An 18,574-nucleotide genomic window follows, 5' to 3' on the forward strand; every position below is an offset into this window, starting at 1 on the left:
ATCAATAATATTTTATTTTATTGTACTAATAACATTCAACTTTATGTCTCTTTCATGAATTTATTTTATCGGAGTTTTTTTATTTTTCTTGATAAAAATATTAAGTTCATTTTATCCGAGTTGTTTGGTTTTTCTTAATAAAAGCTTTATGTTTATTTTATCCGAGTTGTTTTATAATTCTTAATAAAAGCTTTAGGCCGTTTTGATGAATAAAAATAATTATTTGTGTTCTACTAGATGTTAGATGTATATTTGTCGTTTATTTGCTGTCATGGTTTTTTCCCACCTTGTATTGCTTTTCTTGAACTAGTGGCAGAACAATGACAGAAACTCTTGTTTTATGAACAGAGAGACATTTTGGCCCTTTTGGCCTTCTATACACTCTCTCCGGTCTCGTCTCCGTTCCCACCCTCTTGTTTCTTCATTATTGATTGTTAACTATTTCATAACATGCACCCGTTCCCTCTTTATTTGTTCCCCTATTTAATGCCCTTGTGTCTGCTGTCCTCTGCTCGTTCTTTTTGATATAAATTGCCCAAATTTTGCCTTGTTTTAGCCTCGACGTCAGGGCTGTTTTACCGGCTATCAGACGTCTTCAAGACGCGAAAATGCTTGCAGGTTTTGAGCAGATTGCTTACAGCAAGGACTTTTTTATTGCTGTTGTGAATCCCCCTTATGCAATAACTATCAAACTGTTCTTATCACTACCATCTATATTCATAAAAAAGGAATATAACGAAGTCTAGGTGTCTGTCCGACAGATACACAAACGCACACAGCAAGTCATATCAGATTTTTATTTGCGTTCTCTTTTACACATAGTTTTAGCAGCTTTACAGAAAACCCAACTTTATTACTTAAAGTACGTGAAAGAAAACGACTGCTTGTGACAGTCAGACTTCCAGCCGCATCATTTCATCCACTTCCGCTGCGTCTTATAAAATGTAATATTAATTCATACAGAGGTAGTGACATACAATAGATTGCTTACAGCACCTTTAGTGTGGACGTTTACAAGTCACAATAAAGTTCCCACAACATTGGTTCTTACAATATAAAGACAACAATATAAAGTAGTGTACATGATACATTTAGACAACTGCTCTTTGATATACATGATTAAATAAGACCTAATAACAATATAAAATCTAATGCAGTCTGTTTTATGGAATAAATAACTCATTACAGAAAACGCTGTTATGATTGCTTAGTGTTACAGACAGTTTACATGGGGTCCGGTTGAACAAAAATGGCCAGATCTGATTCTTGTTCTTCAGGTTTTCACCCGTCACTTCCTGTAATGACAATGGAATAATTGTTTACATGAAAAGATGGTAACAAGTTCGTAAGACAACAATAAAATCCAATGTGCCGCAACAACACATATGATACTCCAGTCACTCCTATTTTTTATTTTCTTTTTTTCAATTCCTGCATTTGGATAAGATCGTTTGAATGTGTGTACTTTTGACCATATTTGTTAAGCGTAACACGATTTAAATTTTAAAAGAACCACACCCTCACACACACACACACACACACACACACACACACACACACACACACACGTTTACTCATTTATCTAAAGGCAGCGCCTATTTACACTGTTTAACTAGTAGTAAGTTCTGTTTACACTAAGTTAAAATAGCCGCATTTCTTTGTGATATGCTATTAACACTCACCAAACATAGCTGTAGGGCTTATTTTCTTTGGATTAAGTAGAAATAGTAGTTAGATTCTTTTTACATAAAAAAAGTGGCAGATAACATTACTATTTGCACCTCAGTATTTTTGTGCATTAAACATAATGCAATAATAACAGACAGTTAATCACTATCAAACTTATATAAATGATGGCTACTTATTGACATAGTAAAGCCATATATCTACCACAAACCTTACCCTAAACTTAAACTGCAGTGTAAATAGACACTACGCTATCTAAATGGGGACATTCCATAGACTTTTTCTTTGAGACTTTTATTTTCAGAGCCTGATGAAATCGGTATAAATATATAGCTTAGCTGTTGCATAGAGCTTAGCATAGGCGTGTTTTTGAGAAGAAAACCTGAAAAATATCTAGAGGTGTGGGGTGAATTTGTGCACTTGTATGTCATTTACACCAGTAAGACTGGCGTGTAAGACCTTACCTGCCAGATACGCCACAGCGACCAAAAGTAGTGCAGTCAACACACCGATATTGGAGCTCACTTCACCCGACGAGTAAGCTGCATTACATAGAAAAGACATCATTTATTGTGCTGTTTTACAGAAAATGCTAATTGGACGTAGCAATATTTCGCTGCAGTGTAACACAGACCTGTTCCGTTGACCGTGATGGAATGAGTGAAGATTGTGAAGGGCAGGGAGCTGCTGTTGGCTGCTCCGACTATAGTGTTCACTATCTGGGTGTCACTGGGTAGAGGGCTGTTTGCTGCAAAAGTAAGGCTCATGACGCTTTGTATCGTGGCCCTGCTGACGGATTTTGTGCTCACATTACTGCAGAGAGATTTGAAATGAGAGAGAGTATTCTAAACGAGTCTTCTGAGGGGAAAGAAAGACACTATGTTGTCCATGTGCATACCTGAACTCTGTTATAAACAAAACAGAGAATGCCGATGGATAATCAGTCGTGAAAAAGGGTTCGAGCTACAGGAAGCAAAAATAATCCTTTTAAAAAGCATATTTTGGCACATGGCCAACACCTTAAGCCTATATTTTCTAACAGTGAAGTGAGATGCGTCATACGTACCCCTGTTTTGATCATTGATGCCCTGTTGCGATATGCAGCCGAACTTGAATCCGAGAGAGCGACCACAAATATGCCATCGGTCAAGATGCTCACTGGAATTGTCTGCAGTGCCTCTGACAAGTTTTTTGAAGAAAGAAAAATAGTATCACAAATTTGTCAGAATTTGTTCATGTAGTAATTTATGCCTGGTTCCCACTGAGCAGTACGGTTGGGTACAGTACAGTATGGTACGCTTCGTTACGGGGAACCATTGTCAGGCTTGCGTTTCCACTAACAACAGGTAGGCTTGTTTTACGCCGGAAAGTAGCGATCAATGTCATTCTCATGCAACAAAGCAATCTGTAAATGACAATGGTGCTTCCTGTGTTGTCGTTCCCCCAAAGAGTATAGATACCAAGAGGCGCAACTCGGGTGCTTTTTTAAGAGAAAACAATGTGGCTCCCATTTTGGGGTGAAAATGCTTGATATCTGACAAGGTTTCTAGCGAGCCAAGGCTTTTGTCGTCATACATATCATCATTCAGGTATACTTTCAGCTTTAATGTTCTATTTTTTAAACAAAGCAGCTGATAATGCCAACCTCACTCCCAATCCGGGTCACAGCACCAATGTAACCCGAACGCTCCGCACCGCTCTAAGAGGGCCTCAAACCGGGTCGTTCCGGCATGGGAGTCAGCATGGGAGTCGAGCGCTCTAGCGAGGAGGCTAAAGACCGCAGTCTCTAGCGTCTGTCGCTAGAGCATCCTTGAGGCCGGGGAGTTAGGTTTACATACTGCACAGCTCTTTACTAGCTATCCTCTGTTACATTCAACCCCCTAAACCTCACTCCCAATCCGGGTCACGGCACCAATGTAACCGGAACACACTTCACAAGCTTGCCTCCATTACACAAGTTCTATTGAGTTTCGCATCTTGGCATCTATACTCTTTGGTGCCCCTTGTAGTAAGCGAAAGTAACTATTTTCTGTAAACTAATCAGTGTTCTGCATTGAGACTAGCTCCACCCATTAGGTTCCGGTACTATTGGTACTACTGTGCAAGGACCCCATACGAAAGGGTCCCAAAAAAATTGTACGGTGAGGTTCACTTTTTAGGTACCATTCACAGTGGAAACAGAAAAAAATGCGTACCATTGTGAACCGTACTGAACCGTATCACTCAATGGAAAAGAGGCAAGACACTTGTGAAAGTGTGATTGGTAACTTACTAACAACACCAATAGAAGAAGGAACAATGGTGAGGTTAAAGTTTGAAGTTGAAGCTGCTTCTTTTAGGGTACCCACGATCTCGGAACTGCTTGGAATGGGTGCAGAAGACCCTTCATTGAACTCTAACTCAATCTCCGCCTCCACGTTTTGTTCTGCCCGAGTTCTGGCAACGCCTCTGAAAGTAAATATATCACTGTGTGAGTTACATTCGATTCCTTCCTTCAGAAAGATGTTCATGTAAGTTACCTCTCGCCCAGAAAATGTTATTACATTTCCCCCGCATTGAAATAACTCGGCTCATTTTACAGTTGGATATTTTTCGAACACATCAAAATACATTGAGGGAATTCATTTTTAGGATAACCGCCTTCCGCAACGTTTGGAATTTTTTGGAACGCATAATGCAGGAGATGTTGCTTAAAGAACCGACACAAACCACCGACCCACCTGAATGCGATTACAATCGTCCTGATGAAAAGAAGCCCATACTTCTGTTTGTAGACTTTGTCACACTGTGGAGAATTGTGTGGACATATTGTTAGCATAAATGCATTTATACTGTATACAAATGTGAATTATTTTGAATGAGATATGAATAACTAATCAGCATTGAATCCAATTGAAACCACATAAACAGGAAACCATTTGAATAGCCAAATGTGTTGCAACACCCAGATCTAGTCGGTAGCACGTAGATCGTATAGGGGGAAGTATGTAGCACGTAGCTAGTGGTTTAGCAAAGGGGGCAGAAAACTTGTTTTCTTTGTTCTAAGCTGAACCACCTTAACAACACAAAAACATGTTTTTAAGCTTGAAATAAAGCCCAAAAACTTGGAGGCCAAGGAAGACAGGTGGGGATTCAGTGCCATTCCGGTTGAGTTTAGAGTGGGTGGGGAACAAACATCTCATACAATCCAGACCATACTTCATCCACACAGCAGATTTTCTTATTCTGGGTTTATTGGGTTTTTCAGTTTTCAAGACTTGTCGTCGAGAAGGTTTCTATAGAACGAAACTCACCTCACTTTGAACCTTTCCTGCTAGCTTTTTAAATTCTTCACTTTTTGGGTCTCCATGCGCTGGAACAAAAACTATGATGATGATCATGTCTATGGTAACCGATGGTGGAGGACGAATTGGAACAGTTGTTGTTGTTGTGGTGGTGGTTGGTCTTCTGGTTGTTGTGGTGGTTGGTCTTGTGGTTGTTTTGGTGGTGGTTGTGGGTCTCATTGTTGTTTTAGTGGTGGGTGATCTTGTGGTTGTTGTGTTGGTGAATGGTCTCATTGTTGTTTTAGTGGTTAGTGGTCTTGTGGTTGTTGTGGTGATGAATGGTCTTGTTGTTGCTTTAGTGGTGGGTGGTCTTGTAGTTGTTGTGGTAGTGAGTGATCTCATGGCTGTTGTGGTGGTTGGTCTTATTGTTGTTTTAGTGGTGGGTGATCTTGTGGTTGTTGTGGTGGTGAATGTTCTTGTTGTTGTTTTAGTGGTGGGTGGTCTTGTAGTTGTTGTCGTAGTGAGTTGTCTCAAGGCTGTTGTGGTGGTTGGTCTTTTAGTTGTTTGACGTTTGGTTGTTGGTTTGTGTGTTGTAGGTGTGTCTGCTGGTATGACTGTTGGTCATGGACATAGATGTAACATAAATTAATCATCCGGATGAATTCTTAAGCGCTAACATAAAAAACATTTAAACATACACTAGTGTGAGACTTCGTAATCCATAATTTTGAACCGCATTTTAAACCCGTTTCGAGCTCATTCATAAATGAGTCACCTGCGGTACACTCACTGGACAGAATGGATGCCAATTGAGAGGCAATCCCACGGAAGAAAAAAGCCTGATCTTCCAGCAATTGGCCAGTACCGGCCACATAGTCTAACTGAATGAAAGCTAAGGCTATTATCCAAAATCTTTAAATCAAAATACAATTGTGTGTTTTGCAGAGATTTGTATTGTTACTATTTTGAACTGATTGACTTACCCTCTACTCCTGTGATTATAAATGTTGTGTTTGTAGCATTGATGAAAGTATTTGTGATTTCTTTATCAGAAGGCAAAACGCTGTCCGTACTGAATTCTAAATTCATTTCTGTGATGATTGATCCAGAACTACATATACGAAATGAAAGAAAATAGACCCATGTTAAAGGCATGACTTGAATAACAAAAACAAACTGCCTTGTGGTTAAAGGTAGGGAATTCTTTGGAAAATCAGCTTTTTCAGTTCATTGATTGCAATTTAGAGCCCAGCACTCCATCATTAAATGCGCCATGCTGCGTTCCAGACAACTCAGATTTTTTATATTATGTTGTAAAATTCAGACTTCAGACCTCAATACATTCCAGTCAGCTATAAGACGCCGAGAGAATGTAACGGCAGTCTATGTTAAATGGTAACTATTCAAACCTATGTATTTGTTTATAAACAGTTTCTGGATATTTTAAAATTCATGTTCATACATATTACTTAAAAATTATTTAAAGTTCGTTTACGGTTCACATAAGGTTTTGAAGGGCTAGTCGCTATCTTGTCTGTGACGTCAAATGATACGTCTTGCTGAAGTCGGGGTTGATCAATCTGCCCCGAGCTCATTTAACCGGCTTCATTTGCCATTCCAGACTTTTACTTCCAGGACTGAGGTCACCAATTCCCGAAATCCGAGTTGTCTGGAACGCAGCATTACACCTGCACATTCAGGGGATAACCTGATAGGTAAGCGAACGGTTCAAGGTAGAGAGACGAAAATTTGTGACTGAATGTGAAGCTTGCACACAATAACATTTCAAAAATTATATATTATTTTGTTTGAAAGTTGCACAGTTGGAACCATTAAGAAAACAGGTTGCACCGTCACGAAAACTTGTCACAAAATGTCACCATTTGGTCACTCGATTGAATGCCCTTTGGGTAAAGCCATGTGACGGATGCATAAATGTTATGGCATACTTAAAATGAAGAAATGAGTACCAACCGGAATTGGATGTTTGTTAGATTCAAGAAGGATTTGAATGCTCTTTTTAATATCTCTGAAAACTGCAAAAGGGTCACATTAGTAGTTAATAGAGTAATCATACAGAAATTATTTCCAGTTTATTGGTAAGATTCTGCTTTAAACATGTTCAATTTGTTACACTTGATAGTTTACCTCATTTTTGACTCTTGATTCCCGTTCTATAAAGGTGTTTGAATTAGAGACTAACAATAAAGGATCAAAAGTTTCGTTGCTTGTAATCTTTACTTTAATGATAGTGGTGCGAGGTGCTTTGGTTTGAAGTTTAGCTGTGATTGTGGTGATGTGTGATGCTGTATCGCCTGAGGTTAATGTTGAAGATATAGAGAGAGTTTTAGGTTGGGTTGCGGTTGAAGGCTGGGTTTTAGTTGTTTGCTGGTTAATCATTGTAGGCTCTACTGTACTTTTATCTGTGATTGCTGTGTTTTGCAGGGTAGTAGTCGGTACTCCAGTAGCCGTGCTCGTTAGAGCTGTAGTTGGTACTCCAGTAGCCGTGCTCGTAACAGTTGTAGTTGGTACTCCAGTAGCCGTGCTCGTTACAGCTGTAGTTGGTACTCCAATGCCAGTGCTAGTTACAGTTGTAGTTGGTACTCCAGTGGCAGTGCTCATTACAGTTGTAGTTGGTAATCCAGTAGCTGTGCTAGTTACAGTTGTAGTTGGTACCCGAGTGCCAGTGCTAGTTAAAGTTGTAATTGGTACTCCAGTAGCCGTGCTAGTTACAGTTGCAGTTGGTTCCCGAGTGCCAGTGCTAGTTAAAGTTGTAGTTGGTACTCCAGTAGCCGTGCTAGTTATAGTTGCAGTTGGTACCCGAGTGCCAGTGCTAGTTAAAGTTGTAATTGGTACTCCAGTAGCCGTGCTAGTTACAGTTGCAGTTGGTTCCCGAGTGCCAGTGCTAGTTACAGTTGTAGTTGGTACTCCAGTAGCCGTGCTAGTTACAGTTGTAGTTGGTACTCCAGTGGCAGTGCTCGTTACAGTTGTAGTTGGTACTCCAGTAAAAGTGCTCATTACAGTTGTAGTTGGTAATCCAGTAGCTGTGCTAGTTACAGTTGTAGTTGGTACCCGAGTGCCAGTGCTAGTTAAAGTTGTAATTGGTACTCCAGTAGCCGTGCTAGTTACAGTTGCAGTTGGTTCCCGAGTGCCAGTGCTAGTTACAGTTGTAGTTGGTACTCCAGTAGCCGTGCTCGTTACAGTTGTTGTTGGTACCCGAGTGCCAGTGCTAGTTAAAGTTGTAATTGGTACTCCAGTAGCTGTGCTAGTTACAATTGTAGTTGGTACCCGAGTGCCAGTGCTAGTTAAAGTTGTAATTGGTACTCCAGTAGCCGTGCTCGTTACAGTTGTAGTTGGTACCCGAGTGCCAGTGCTTGTTACAGTTGTAGTTGGTACTCCAGTGGCACTGCTCGTTGCAGTTGTGGTTGGTACTCCAGTAGCCGTGCTTGTTACAGTTGAAGTTGATACTGCAGTGCCAGTGCTAGTTACAGTTGTAATTGGTACCCGAGTGCCAGTGCTAGTTACAGTTGTAGTTGGTACTCCAGTGGCAGTGCTCGTTACAGTTGTAGTTGGTACCCCAGTGGCAGTGCTAGTTACAGTTGTAGTTGGTACTCCAGTAGCCGTGCTCGTTACAGTTGTAGTTGATACTGCAGTGCCAGTGCTAGTTACAGTTGTAATTGGTACTCCAGTGGCAGTGCTCGTTACAGTGGTAGTTGGTACTCCAGTAGCCGTGCTCGTAACAGTTGTAGTTGGTACTCCAGTAGCCGTGCTCGTTACAGTTGTAGTTGGTACTCCTGTGGCAGTGATCGTTGCAGTTGTGGTTGGTACTTCAGTGGACGTGATTGTTTCAGTTGTAGTTGGCACTTCAGTGGATGTGATTGTTTCAGTTGTAGTTGGCACTTCAGTGGACGTGATTGTTTCAGTTGTAGTTGGCACTTCAGTGGATGTTGTTGTTTCAGTTGTAGTTGGCACTTCAGTGGACGTTATTGTTTCAGTTGTAGTTGGCACTTCAGTGGACGTTATTGTTTCAATTGTAGTTGGCACTTCAGTGGATGTTATTGTTTCAATTGTAGTTGGCACTTCAGTGGATGTTATTGTTTCAGTTGTAGTTGGCACTTCAGTGGATGTTATTGTTTCAGTTGTAGTTGGCACTTCAGTGGATGTTATTGTTTCAGTTGTAGTTGGCACTTCAGTGGACGTTATTGTTTCAATTGTAGTTGGCACTTCAGTGGATGTTATTGTTTCAATTGTAGTTGGCACTTCAGTGGATGTTATTGTTTCAGTTGTAGTTGGCACTTCAGTGGATGTTATTGTTTCAGTTGAAGTTGGCACTTCAGTGGATGTTATTGTTTCATTTGTAGTTGGCACTTCAGTGGATGTTATTGTTTCAGTTGTAGTTGGCACTTCAGTGGACGTTATTGTTTCAATTGTAGTTGGCACTTCAGTGGATGTTATTGTTTCAGTTGTAGTTGGCACTTCAGTGGATGTTATTGTTTCAATTGTAGTTGGCACTTCAGTGGATGTTATTGTTTCAATTGTAGTTGGCACTTCAGTGGATGTTATTGTTTCAATTGTAGTTGGCACTTCAGTGGATGTGATTGTTTCATTTGTAGTTGGCACTTCAGTGGATGTTATTGTTTCAGTTGTAGTTGGCACTTCAGTGGACGTTATTGTTTCAGTTGTAGTTGGCACTTCAGTGGATGTTATTGTTTCAATTGTAGTTGGCACTTCAGTGGACGTTATTGTTTCAGTTGTAGTTGGCACTTCAGTGGATGTTATTGTTTCAATTGTAGTTGGCACTTCAGTGGATGTTATTGTTTCAGTTGTAGTTGGCACTTCAGTGGATGTTATTGTTCCACTTGTAGTTGGCACTTCAGTGGATGTTATTGTTCCACTTGTAGTTGGCACTTCAGTGGATGTTATTGTTTCAATTGTAGTTGGCACTTCAGTGGATGTGATTGTTTCATTTGTAGTTGGCACTTCAGTGGACGTTATTGTTTCAGTTGTAGTTGGCACTTCAGTGGATGTTATTGTTTCAATTGTAGTTGGCACTTCAGTGGATGTTATTGTTTCAGTTGTAGTTGGCACTTCAGTGGATGTGATTGTTTCAGTTGTAGTTGGCACTTCAGTGGATGTGATTGTTTCAGTTGTAGTTGGCACTTCAGTGGACGTTATTGTTTCAGTTGAAGTTGGCACTTCAGTGGATGTTATTGTTTCAGTTGTAGTTGGCACTCCAGTGGCACTGCTCGTTGCAGTTGTGGTTGGTACTCCAGTAGCCGTGCTTGTTACAGTTGAAGTTGATACTGCAGTGCCAGTGCTAGTTACAGTTGTAATTGGTACCCGAGTGCCAGTGCTAGTTACAGTTGTAGTTGGTACTCCAGTGGCAGTGCTCGTTACAGTTGTAGTTGGTACCCCAGTGGCAGTGCTAGTTACAGTTGTAGTTGGTACTCCAGTAGCCGTGCTCGTTACAGTTGTAGTTGATACTGCAGTGCCAGTGCTAGTTACAGTTGTAATTGGTACTCCAGTGGCAGTGCTCGTTACAGTGGTAGTTGGTACTCCAGTAGCCGTGCTCGTAACAGTTGTAGTTGGTACTCCAGTAGCCGTGCTCGTAACAGTTGTAGTTGGTACTCCAGTAGCCGTGCTCGTTACAGTTGTAGTTGGTACTCCTGTGGCAGTGATCGTTGCAGTTGTGGTTGGTACTTCAGTGGACGTGATTGTTTCAGTTGTAGTTGGCACTTCAGTGGATGTTATTGTTTCAGTTGTAGTTGGCACTTCAGTGGACGTTATTGTTTCAGTTGTAGTTGGCACTTCAGTGGATGTTATTGTTTCAGTTGTAGTTGGCACTTCATTGGACGTGATTGTTTCAGTTGTAGTTGGCACTTCATTGGACGTGATTGTTTCAGTTGTGGTTGGTACTTCAGTTGACGTGATTGTTTCAGTTGTAGTTGGCACTTCAGTGGATGTTATTGTTTCAGTTGTAGTTGGTATTGCAGTGGATGTTATTGTTTCAGTTGTAGTTGGCACTTCAGTGGATGTTATTGTTTCAGTTGTAGTTGGTATTGCAGTGGATGTTATTGTTTCAGTTGTAGTTGGCACTTCAGTGGATGTTATTGTTTCCGTTGTAGTTGGCACTTCAGTGGACGTTATTGTTTCAGTTGAAGTTGGCACTTCAGTGGATGTTATTGTTTCAGTTGTAGTTGGCACTTCAGTGGATGTGATTGTTTCAGTTGTAGTTGGTATTGCAGTGGATGTTATTGTTTCAGTTGTAGTTGGCACTTCAGTGGATGTTGTTGTTTCAGTTGTAGATGGCAATTCAGTGGATGTTATTGTTTCAGTTGTAGTTGGCACTTCAGTGGATGTTGTTGTTTCAGTTGTAGATGGCACTTCAGTGGATGTTATTGTTTCAGTTGTAGTTGGCACTTCAGTGGATGTTGTTGTTTCAGTTGTAGATGGCACTTCAGTGGATGTTGTTGTTTCAGTTGTAGTTGGCACTTCAGTGGACGTTATTGTTCCAGTTGTAGTTGGCACTTCAGTGGATGTTATTGTTTCAGTTGTAGTTGGCACTTCAGTGGATGTTATTGTTTCAGTTGTAGTTGGCACTTCAGTGGATGTTATTGTTTCATTTGTAGTTGGTACTCCTGTGGCAGTGATCGTTGCAGTTGTGGTTGGTACTTCAGTGGACGTGATTGTTTCAGTTGTAGTTGCCACTTCAGTGGATGTTATTGTTTCATTTGTAGTTGGTACTCCTGTGGCAGTGATCGTTGCAGTTGTGGTTGGTACTTCAGTGGACGTGATTGTTTCAGTTGTAGTTGCCACTTCAGTGGATGTGATTGTTTCAGTTGTAGTTGGCACTTCAGTGGATGTTATTGTTTCAATTGTAGTTGGCACTTCAGTGGATGTTATTGTTTCAATTGTAGTTGGCACTTCAGTGGATGTTATTGTTTCATTTGTAGTTGGCACTTCAGTGGACGTTATTGTTTCAGTTGTAGTTGGTATTGCAGTGGATGTTATTGTTTCAGTTGTAGTTGGCACTTCAGTGGATGTTATTGTTTCAGTTGTAGTTGGCACTTCAGTGGATGTTATTGTTTCAGTTGTAGTTGGCACTTCAGTGGACGTTATTGTTTCAGTTGTAGTTGGCACTTCAGTGGATGTTATTGTTTCAGTTGTAGTTGGCACTTCATTGGACGTGATTGTTTCAGTTGTAGTTGGCACTTCATTGGACGTGATTGTTTCAGTTGTGGTTGGTACTTCAGTTGACGTGATTGTTTCAGTTGTAGTTGGCACTTCAGTGGATGTTATTGTTTCAGTTGTAGTTGGTATTGCAGTGGATGTTATTGTTTCAGTTGTAGTTGGCACTTCAGTGGATGTTATTGTTTCAGTTGTAGTTGGTATTGCAGTGGATGTTATTGTTTCAGTTGTAGTTGGCACTTCAGTGGATGTTATTGTTTCCGTTGTAGTTGGCACTTCAGTGGATGTGATTGTTTCAGTTGTAGTTGGCACTTCAGTGGATGTTATTGTTTCAGTTGTAGTTGGCACTTCAGTGGATGTGATTGTTTCAGTTGTAGTTGGCACTTCAGTGGATGTAATTGTTTCAGTTGTAGTTGGCACTTCAGTGGATGTTATTGTTTCATTTGTAGTTGGCACTTCAGTGGACGTTATTGTTTCAGTTGTAGTTGGCACTTCAGTGGACGTTATTGTTTCAGTTGTAGTTGGCACTTCAGTGGACGTTATTGTTTCAGTTGAAGTTGGCACTTCAGTGGATGTTATTGTTTCAGTTGTAGTTGGCACTTCAGTGGACGTTATTGTTTCAGTTGAAGTTGGCACTTCAGTGGATGTTATTGTTTCAGTTGTAGTTGGCACTTCAGTGGACGTGATTGTTTCATTTGTAGTTGGCACTTCAGTGGACGTTATTGTTTCAGTTGAAGTTGGCACTTCAGTGGATGTTATTGTTTCAGTTGTAGTTGGCACTTCAGTGGACGTTATTGTTTCAGTTGAAGTTGGCACTTCAGTGGATGTTATTGTTTCAGTTGTAGTTGGCACTTCAGTGGATGTTATTGTTTCAGTTGTAGTTGGCACTTCAGTGGATGTTATTGTTTCAGTTGTAGTTGGCACTTCAGTGGACGTTATTGTTTCAGTTGAAGTTGGCACTTCAGTGGATGTTATTGTTTCAGTTGTAGTTGGCACTTCAGTGGACGTTATTGTTTCAGTTGAAGTTGGCACTTCAGTGGATGTTATTGTTTCAGTTGTAGTTGGCACTTCAGTGGACGTTATTGTTTCAGTTGTAGTTGGCACTTCAGTGGATGTTATTGTTTCAGTTGTAGTTGGCACTTCAGTGGATGTTATTGTTTCAGTTGTAGTTGGCACTTCAGTGGACGTTATTGTTTCAGTTGTAGTTGGCACTTCAGTGGATGTTATTGTTTCAGTTGTAGTTGGCACTTCAGTGGACGTTATTGTTTCAGTTGAAGTTGGCACTTCAGTGGATGTTATTGTTTCAGTTGTAGTTGGCACTTCAGTGGACGTTATTGTTTCAGTTGAAGTTGGCACTTCAGTGGATGTTATTGTTTCAGTTGTAGTTGGCACTTCAGTGGACGTTATTGTTTCAGTTGTAGTTGGCACTTCAGTGGATGTTATTGTTTCAGTTGTAGTTGGCACTTCAGTGGACGTTATTGTTTCAGTTGTAGTTGGCACTTCAGTGGACGTTATTGTTTCAGTTGTAGTTGGCACTTCAGTGGATGTTATTGTTTCCGTTGTAGTTGGCACTTCAGTGGATGTGATTGTTTCATTTGTAGTTGGCACTTCAGTGGACGTTATTGTTTCAGTTGTAGTTGGCACTTCAGTGGACGTTATTGTTTCAGTTGTAGTTGGCACTTCAGTGGATGTGATTGTTTCAGTTGTAGTTGGCACTTCAGTGGATGTGATTGTTTCAGTTGTAGTTGGAACTTCAGTTGACGTGATTGTTTCAGTTGTAGTTGGCACTTCAGTTGACGTTATTGTTTCAGTTGTAGTTGGCACTTCAGTGGATGTTATTGTTTCAGTTGTAGTTGGCACTTCAGTGGATGTTATTGTTTCAGTTGTAGTTGGCACTTCAGTGGATGTTATTGTCTCAGTTGTAGTTGGCACTTCAGTGGATGTTATTGTTTCAGTTGTAGTTGGCACTTCAGTGGATGTTATTGTTTCAGTTGTAGTTGGCACTTCAGTGGATGTTATTGTTTCAGTTGTAGTTGGCACTTCAGTGGATGTTATTGTTTCAGTTGTAGTTGGCACTTCAGTGGATGTTATTGTTTCAGTTGTAGTTGGCACTTCAGTGGACGTGATTGTTTCAGTTGTAGTTGGTATTGCAGTGGATGTTTGATCTGTGTTAACAGTAAATACTGTTCAGAAAAATTAGCAAGTATTAGTTTAAATATTCAAATGAGTAAAAATATGAAGAAAATGCAAAGACATGATTTATTTTACCTGATAAATACATCATGATGAAGAGTAAAGTTCCACGCATGTTGTTAGCTGTCCAAAAGATTACCTTCATACATAGGAAATAATGTGAGATTCATGGAAGTTAAGATAGCATTATTTGAAAAAAAAAATTAATCAAAGTCAGATAAAAACATTATTAATCATTTTAAATACATTTTGTCACTCCTTAGAATTGTCTCCAATCCTTACATTTCAAAGATCTATATTTACAGATAAATGAGTATACAGAGGGGGATAGTTTGGGAAATGCGTAGTGTTAGTTTAGGGGCCTGATCTTTAACATTTATTTCTGCCTTTCATAACACAGAACATTCAAAATGTTTTGTTTAGGGAAAAGTGACATCACTTATTATAGCAGAACTTGATAGATCACCAGGGACGTGCGGTGATGGAAGGCAGTTATCATGAAAAGTAAAAAAACGTATAATAACATAAAATAAAGTTGTCAACATTTTTGTGTTATAAATACGTTTTTGGTATGATCCAAATAGTTTTGATAATATTTATTGTCAAAACTGTTGAATGTAATTATTCTCTGTTCAAATACAGGTAGAAATGTGAATTGTTATTGCATGCAGTTACAGCATCAGAATTACGATGTCTTCCGGCGCTATAAATGTAACATTCTTTCTTCACCAAATATGTACTTTATCTATGTAAGAATGCAGATGAGAAGTGAAACATAACCAGTAGTCAATGTGCATGCTTCCAATTGAAATGTGAATAAGCTACAATTATGGGCTCACATATTTTTAAAATTGACTCTGAAGTTGTCAGTGCCTCACCAGCCATGAACCTCACACGCCTATTGATTCTTAAGATATTTAAATCCAATTTTAGAGATTTAAAGAGACTAAAGTCATTATTTTCATTGAGAGGTGGCCGCCATTTATCCTGTCAGATGGTTTGTATTAAATATCTGCAGTTTTTCTGTCACATAAGAGGTTGTAAGTTTATGATTGTGATTTAGTTCTCTTTCGAAATAAATGTTCATGATCATTTACTCACCCCGTCGTGGCCAAGATGTATATGTGTTTGTTTCTTTAGTGGAAAAAAAAGATCTTATCTAGAGAAACCATCGCTCATTTTCTAAAAAAAATAAAATGTATATGCTTTTTAAACACAAATGCTCGCCTTGCTCTGAAACTGCGCTGAAACTGTCATTTTGAGCTTCAAGCGTTTGGAGTCAATTGAAGTCCACTATGTGGAGAAAAATCCCCAAATGTGACCCTGGACAACGAAACCAGTCTTATGGGTCAATTTTTCAAAATTGAGATTTGTACATAATCTGAAAAAATAAGCTTTCAAATGATGTTTGATTTGTTAGGATGAGAAAATATCTGGCTGAGATATAACCCTTAAAAGTGCAAATAAAACTAAATATTGAGAAAACTGCCTTTGAAGTTGTTAATAAGAGTCACTGTGTCAGGCCATCCACTCACAAAAATAAAGTTTTGATATATTTAAGGTAGAACATTTACAAAATATCTTCATGGAACATGATCTTTACTTCATATCCTAATGATTTTTGGCATAAAAGAAAAATGGATAATTTTGACCCATACGATGTATTTTTGTCTTTAACAAAAAAATGTGCCTGTGCTACTTAAGACTGGTTTTGAGATTCAGGGTCACAAATGGTAAAGAAATTCAGGTTTCACTGTCTGAGCAAATGCAAGGACTGTTGAATTATTACAAAAAAAAGATTAGTTCTTTTTTTTTATAATTATAGGTATACAATGATGTAAATGTAAATTTAAATATTTTTTGTACTAATTTTTTTCTTATAAATCAGTTCTAACTTTTTGTTAGTAATTATGAGATAAAGGTTGTTTTTGTTAGTTTTTTGTTCTTTTTTTAATTTTACATTTTTATTTAATGTTAAAATTTTAAAACATTAACTGAACTATAGGATCCGACGACTGCATTCATAATAGTGCTAAAGTGAATTCTCAAAATGTTTGCACTTCTCTTACCGAACACAGTTAATTAATTTAACTTTTTTATTTAAATTTGAATGAATAATGCTATTATAATAGAATCCCTTAAATCGTGAATCAATGATATCCAATTGTATTATTTGATGTTATAATATGTAATATTTAACTATTTCAAACAAGTCGCACTTACCCAGTCCATTTGTTAACTTTATGACCTGCCTGCCTGACAGTGGAGCTGAAAATATTATAATGGTGCAAGTCCCTTGAGAAAAATGTTGAAATCCTGTAATTTGAGAGGAGATTTTATTATCTTTTTCTAGTCACATGATGTATACGTAAATAAAGGTGTCGTTCCAAGGTGACGAGGTTTTTACGTCATTCATTGGATTGTCTGTGAAACTTGATTCAATCATTCCAGACTTTAAATGACCCAAATCTCTCGTCATACTGGTGAAGGGCAACATTTCTCATGCCTTCCGTTTTCACACGATTCATATCAAGGGTGCAGTCGTGTTTACTGAAGCATGTGGTATTAGAGGTAACAACAGATCTATGAGATCTACTGCAGGTCGATAGATGGCGCTGTATTTCGTACAGCATAGTGTATAATGCACCCCTAGTGTGAATACTGAAGTCTCTATGTCTGTATTGCGAATGTTTTCTTCTTTTTCCTGCTTGTAACCATGTATAGATAAACCACATTTGCCATCGAGCTCTCGGACAAAATGTTGAATCCATTCCATTTCTAAGTAACTTTGGATACTAACTTTGGTTTCAATTCAGTAAATGTCTTAAGTAAATGAATATAATCATTTAGTGGATGATTTGAATATACAATTATCACATTGAATGTCTTTCGTTTCGGATCTACGGGCAGAATATTGTCCAGTTTCCTCTTTCCGGTGGTCTCATCAGAGATCGTTACGTCTTCCAAAATCAAAAACTAGGGGCGACTGCGCTTTCTCAGTAGTTGCTCCCAGATTATGGGATGCATTACCCACTGCTATCAGATGTGCCTCATCCATATCTGATATCATCCAAATCAAAGTAAAACACCTATACTATTTTGACCTGGCATTTTGTCATCGAGTATATTTATTGTTTTAACATGCCATAGCTGATGGTGTCATTTGTATATAGGCCTACATATTTTTATGGAAAAATTTATTTTTGTTTTTATTTTTTATTTTATTCTCACTGCCGAACGTCACGTGCAGGGGTGCGTTTCCCAAAAGCATCGTTAAAGGCAACTATGGTCGCAAGTTTCATCGTTCCAGCATAGATCAACGATCTAAGTGTTTCCCAAAACCATCATTCCAACAATCAATCTCAAAGTTCCGTGGTTAGAACCAGTGGTGTAGTCTAGCTTTTTGTAGTGAGTATACTGTGCTTTTTCCCCCTCCCAGCCTCATATGCACCCATCCCAGAGCGACACCCCATGGCACCACCACACCAGTGGCGGCTCCAGACAATTTTGATTGGGGGGGCAATGGGGGGTCCTGGTCATTTCAAGGGGGGTCTCATGAAAACCCAAAAAAAAATACAGTGGCCACGGCTAATAACTGCATATTACTGCTACTAAAAAAATAAAACCAGATCGATGCACACTGTGAAAAAAATGACGACAGGCAAAACAAAAAGCCGCTTCTTTTGACAGAATATTCAAGCCACTGGTACTGTTTGAACCACGAGTAACTAAAACCCCTGGATGCTAGCTGCCCCTGCGATCCAAAAGAACGACACGTTTATGATTTTAATTTAGGCTGTCTTGGTTTCTCGTCTGGGCCATGGCTTAAATCCCCCGTTAAATCCATTCCATTTCTAATAAGTATTTGCAACATTAAGTGCATAATGAAAATAAAAATTAAATTATATCAATTACATTTGTATTCATAAAAGGAACTCCCAAATGTAATTGATATTATTGAATTTTTATTTTCATTTTGCACTTAATGTTGCACATATTTATTTGAAATGTATATTTAGATACACGATTGCATTGTCAATTTACATACTGCATTGCCATTTTGCATATTACATTGCAAATTGAATTTTACAACACACGCTTCCATATGCGAGTTGCTCCGGTCCCACCTCCTCATCCTCCAATTCCTCGGTGTCCTCTATTTCTAATTCTAGGATCAAGCAGGGCTCGCCCTCCACTGCAACGGGTATATTTTCAGTCCTATTTCCATCTGCTGTCATTTTGTT

At 39.1% G+C, this 18,574-nt stretch overlaps 1 protein-coding gene across 1 annotated transcript; it reads right to left on the reverse strand.

Moving 5' to 3' along the window:
• Positions 1–783: 783 nt before the first annotated feature.
• On the reverse strand, positions 784–16,626 carry LOC130429529 (mucin-2-like). The gene is made up of 14 exons (XM_056758151.1): positions 16,554–16,626; positions 14,406–14,469; positions 13,674–14,320; positions 7,098–13,046; positions 6,924–6,985; positions 5,933–6,060; positions 4,980–5,563; positions 4,407–4,471; positions 3,959–4,134; positions 2,753–2,865; positions 2,585–2,649; positions 2,321–2,499; positions 2,151–2,228; positions 784–1,295 (listed from the first exon to the last, which is right to left on the reverse strand). The coding sequence occupies exons 1-14, from the start codon at positions 16,560–16,562 to the stop codon at positions 1,282–1,284; spliced, it is 8,133 nt and encodes a 2,710-aa protein (XP_056614129.1). The 5' UTR covers positions 16,563–16,626; the 3' UTR covers positions 784–1,281.
• Positions 16,627–18,574: the final 1,948 nt, after the last annotated feature.

The sequence above is a fragment of the Triplophysa dalaica genome, chromosome 1 (assembly GCF_015846415.1).
Source record: "Triplophysa dalaica isolate WHDGS20190420 chromosome 1, ASM1584641v1, whole genome shotgun sequence".
Taxonomy (NCBI): Eukaryota; Metazoa; Chordata; class Actinopteri; order Cypriniformes; family Nemacheilidae; genus Triplophysa; species Triplophysa dalaica.

Coding starts and splice junctions, on each gene's coding strand:
- LOC130429529 (XM_056758151.1), bottom strand. Junction 14,321..14,405: donor CATCATGATGTATTTATCAG/GTAAAATAAATC, acceptor TTTTCTGAACAG/TATTTACTGTTAACACAGAT. Junction 6,986..7,097: donor AATCAAGAGTCAAAAATGAG/GTAAACTATCAA, acceptor ACCCTTTTGCAG/TTTTCAGAGATATTAAAAAG.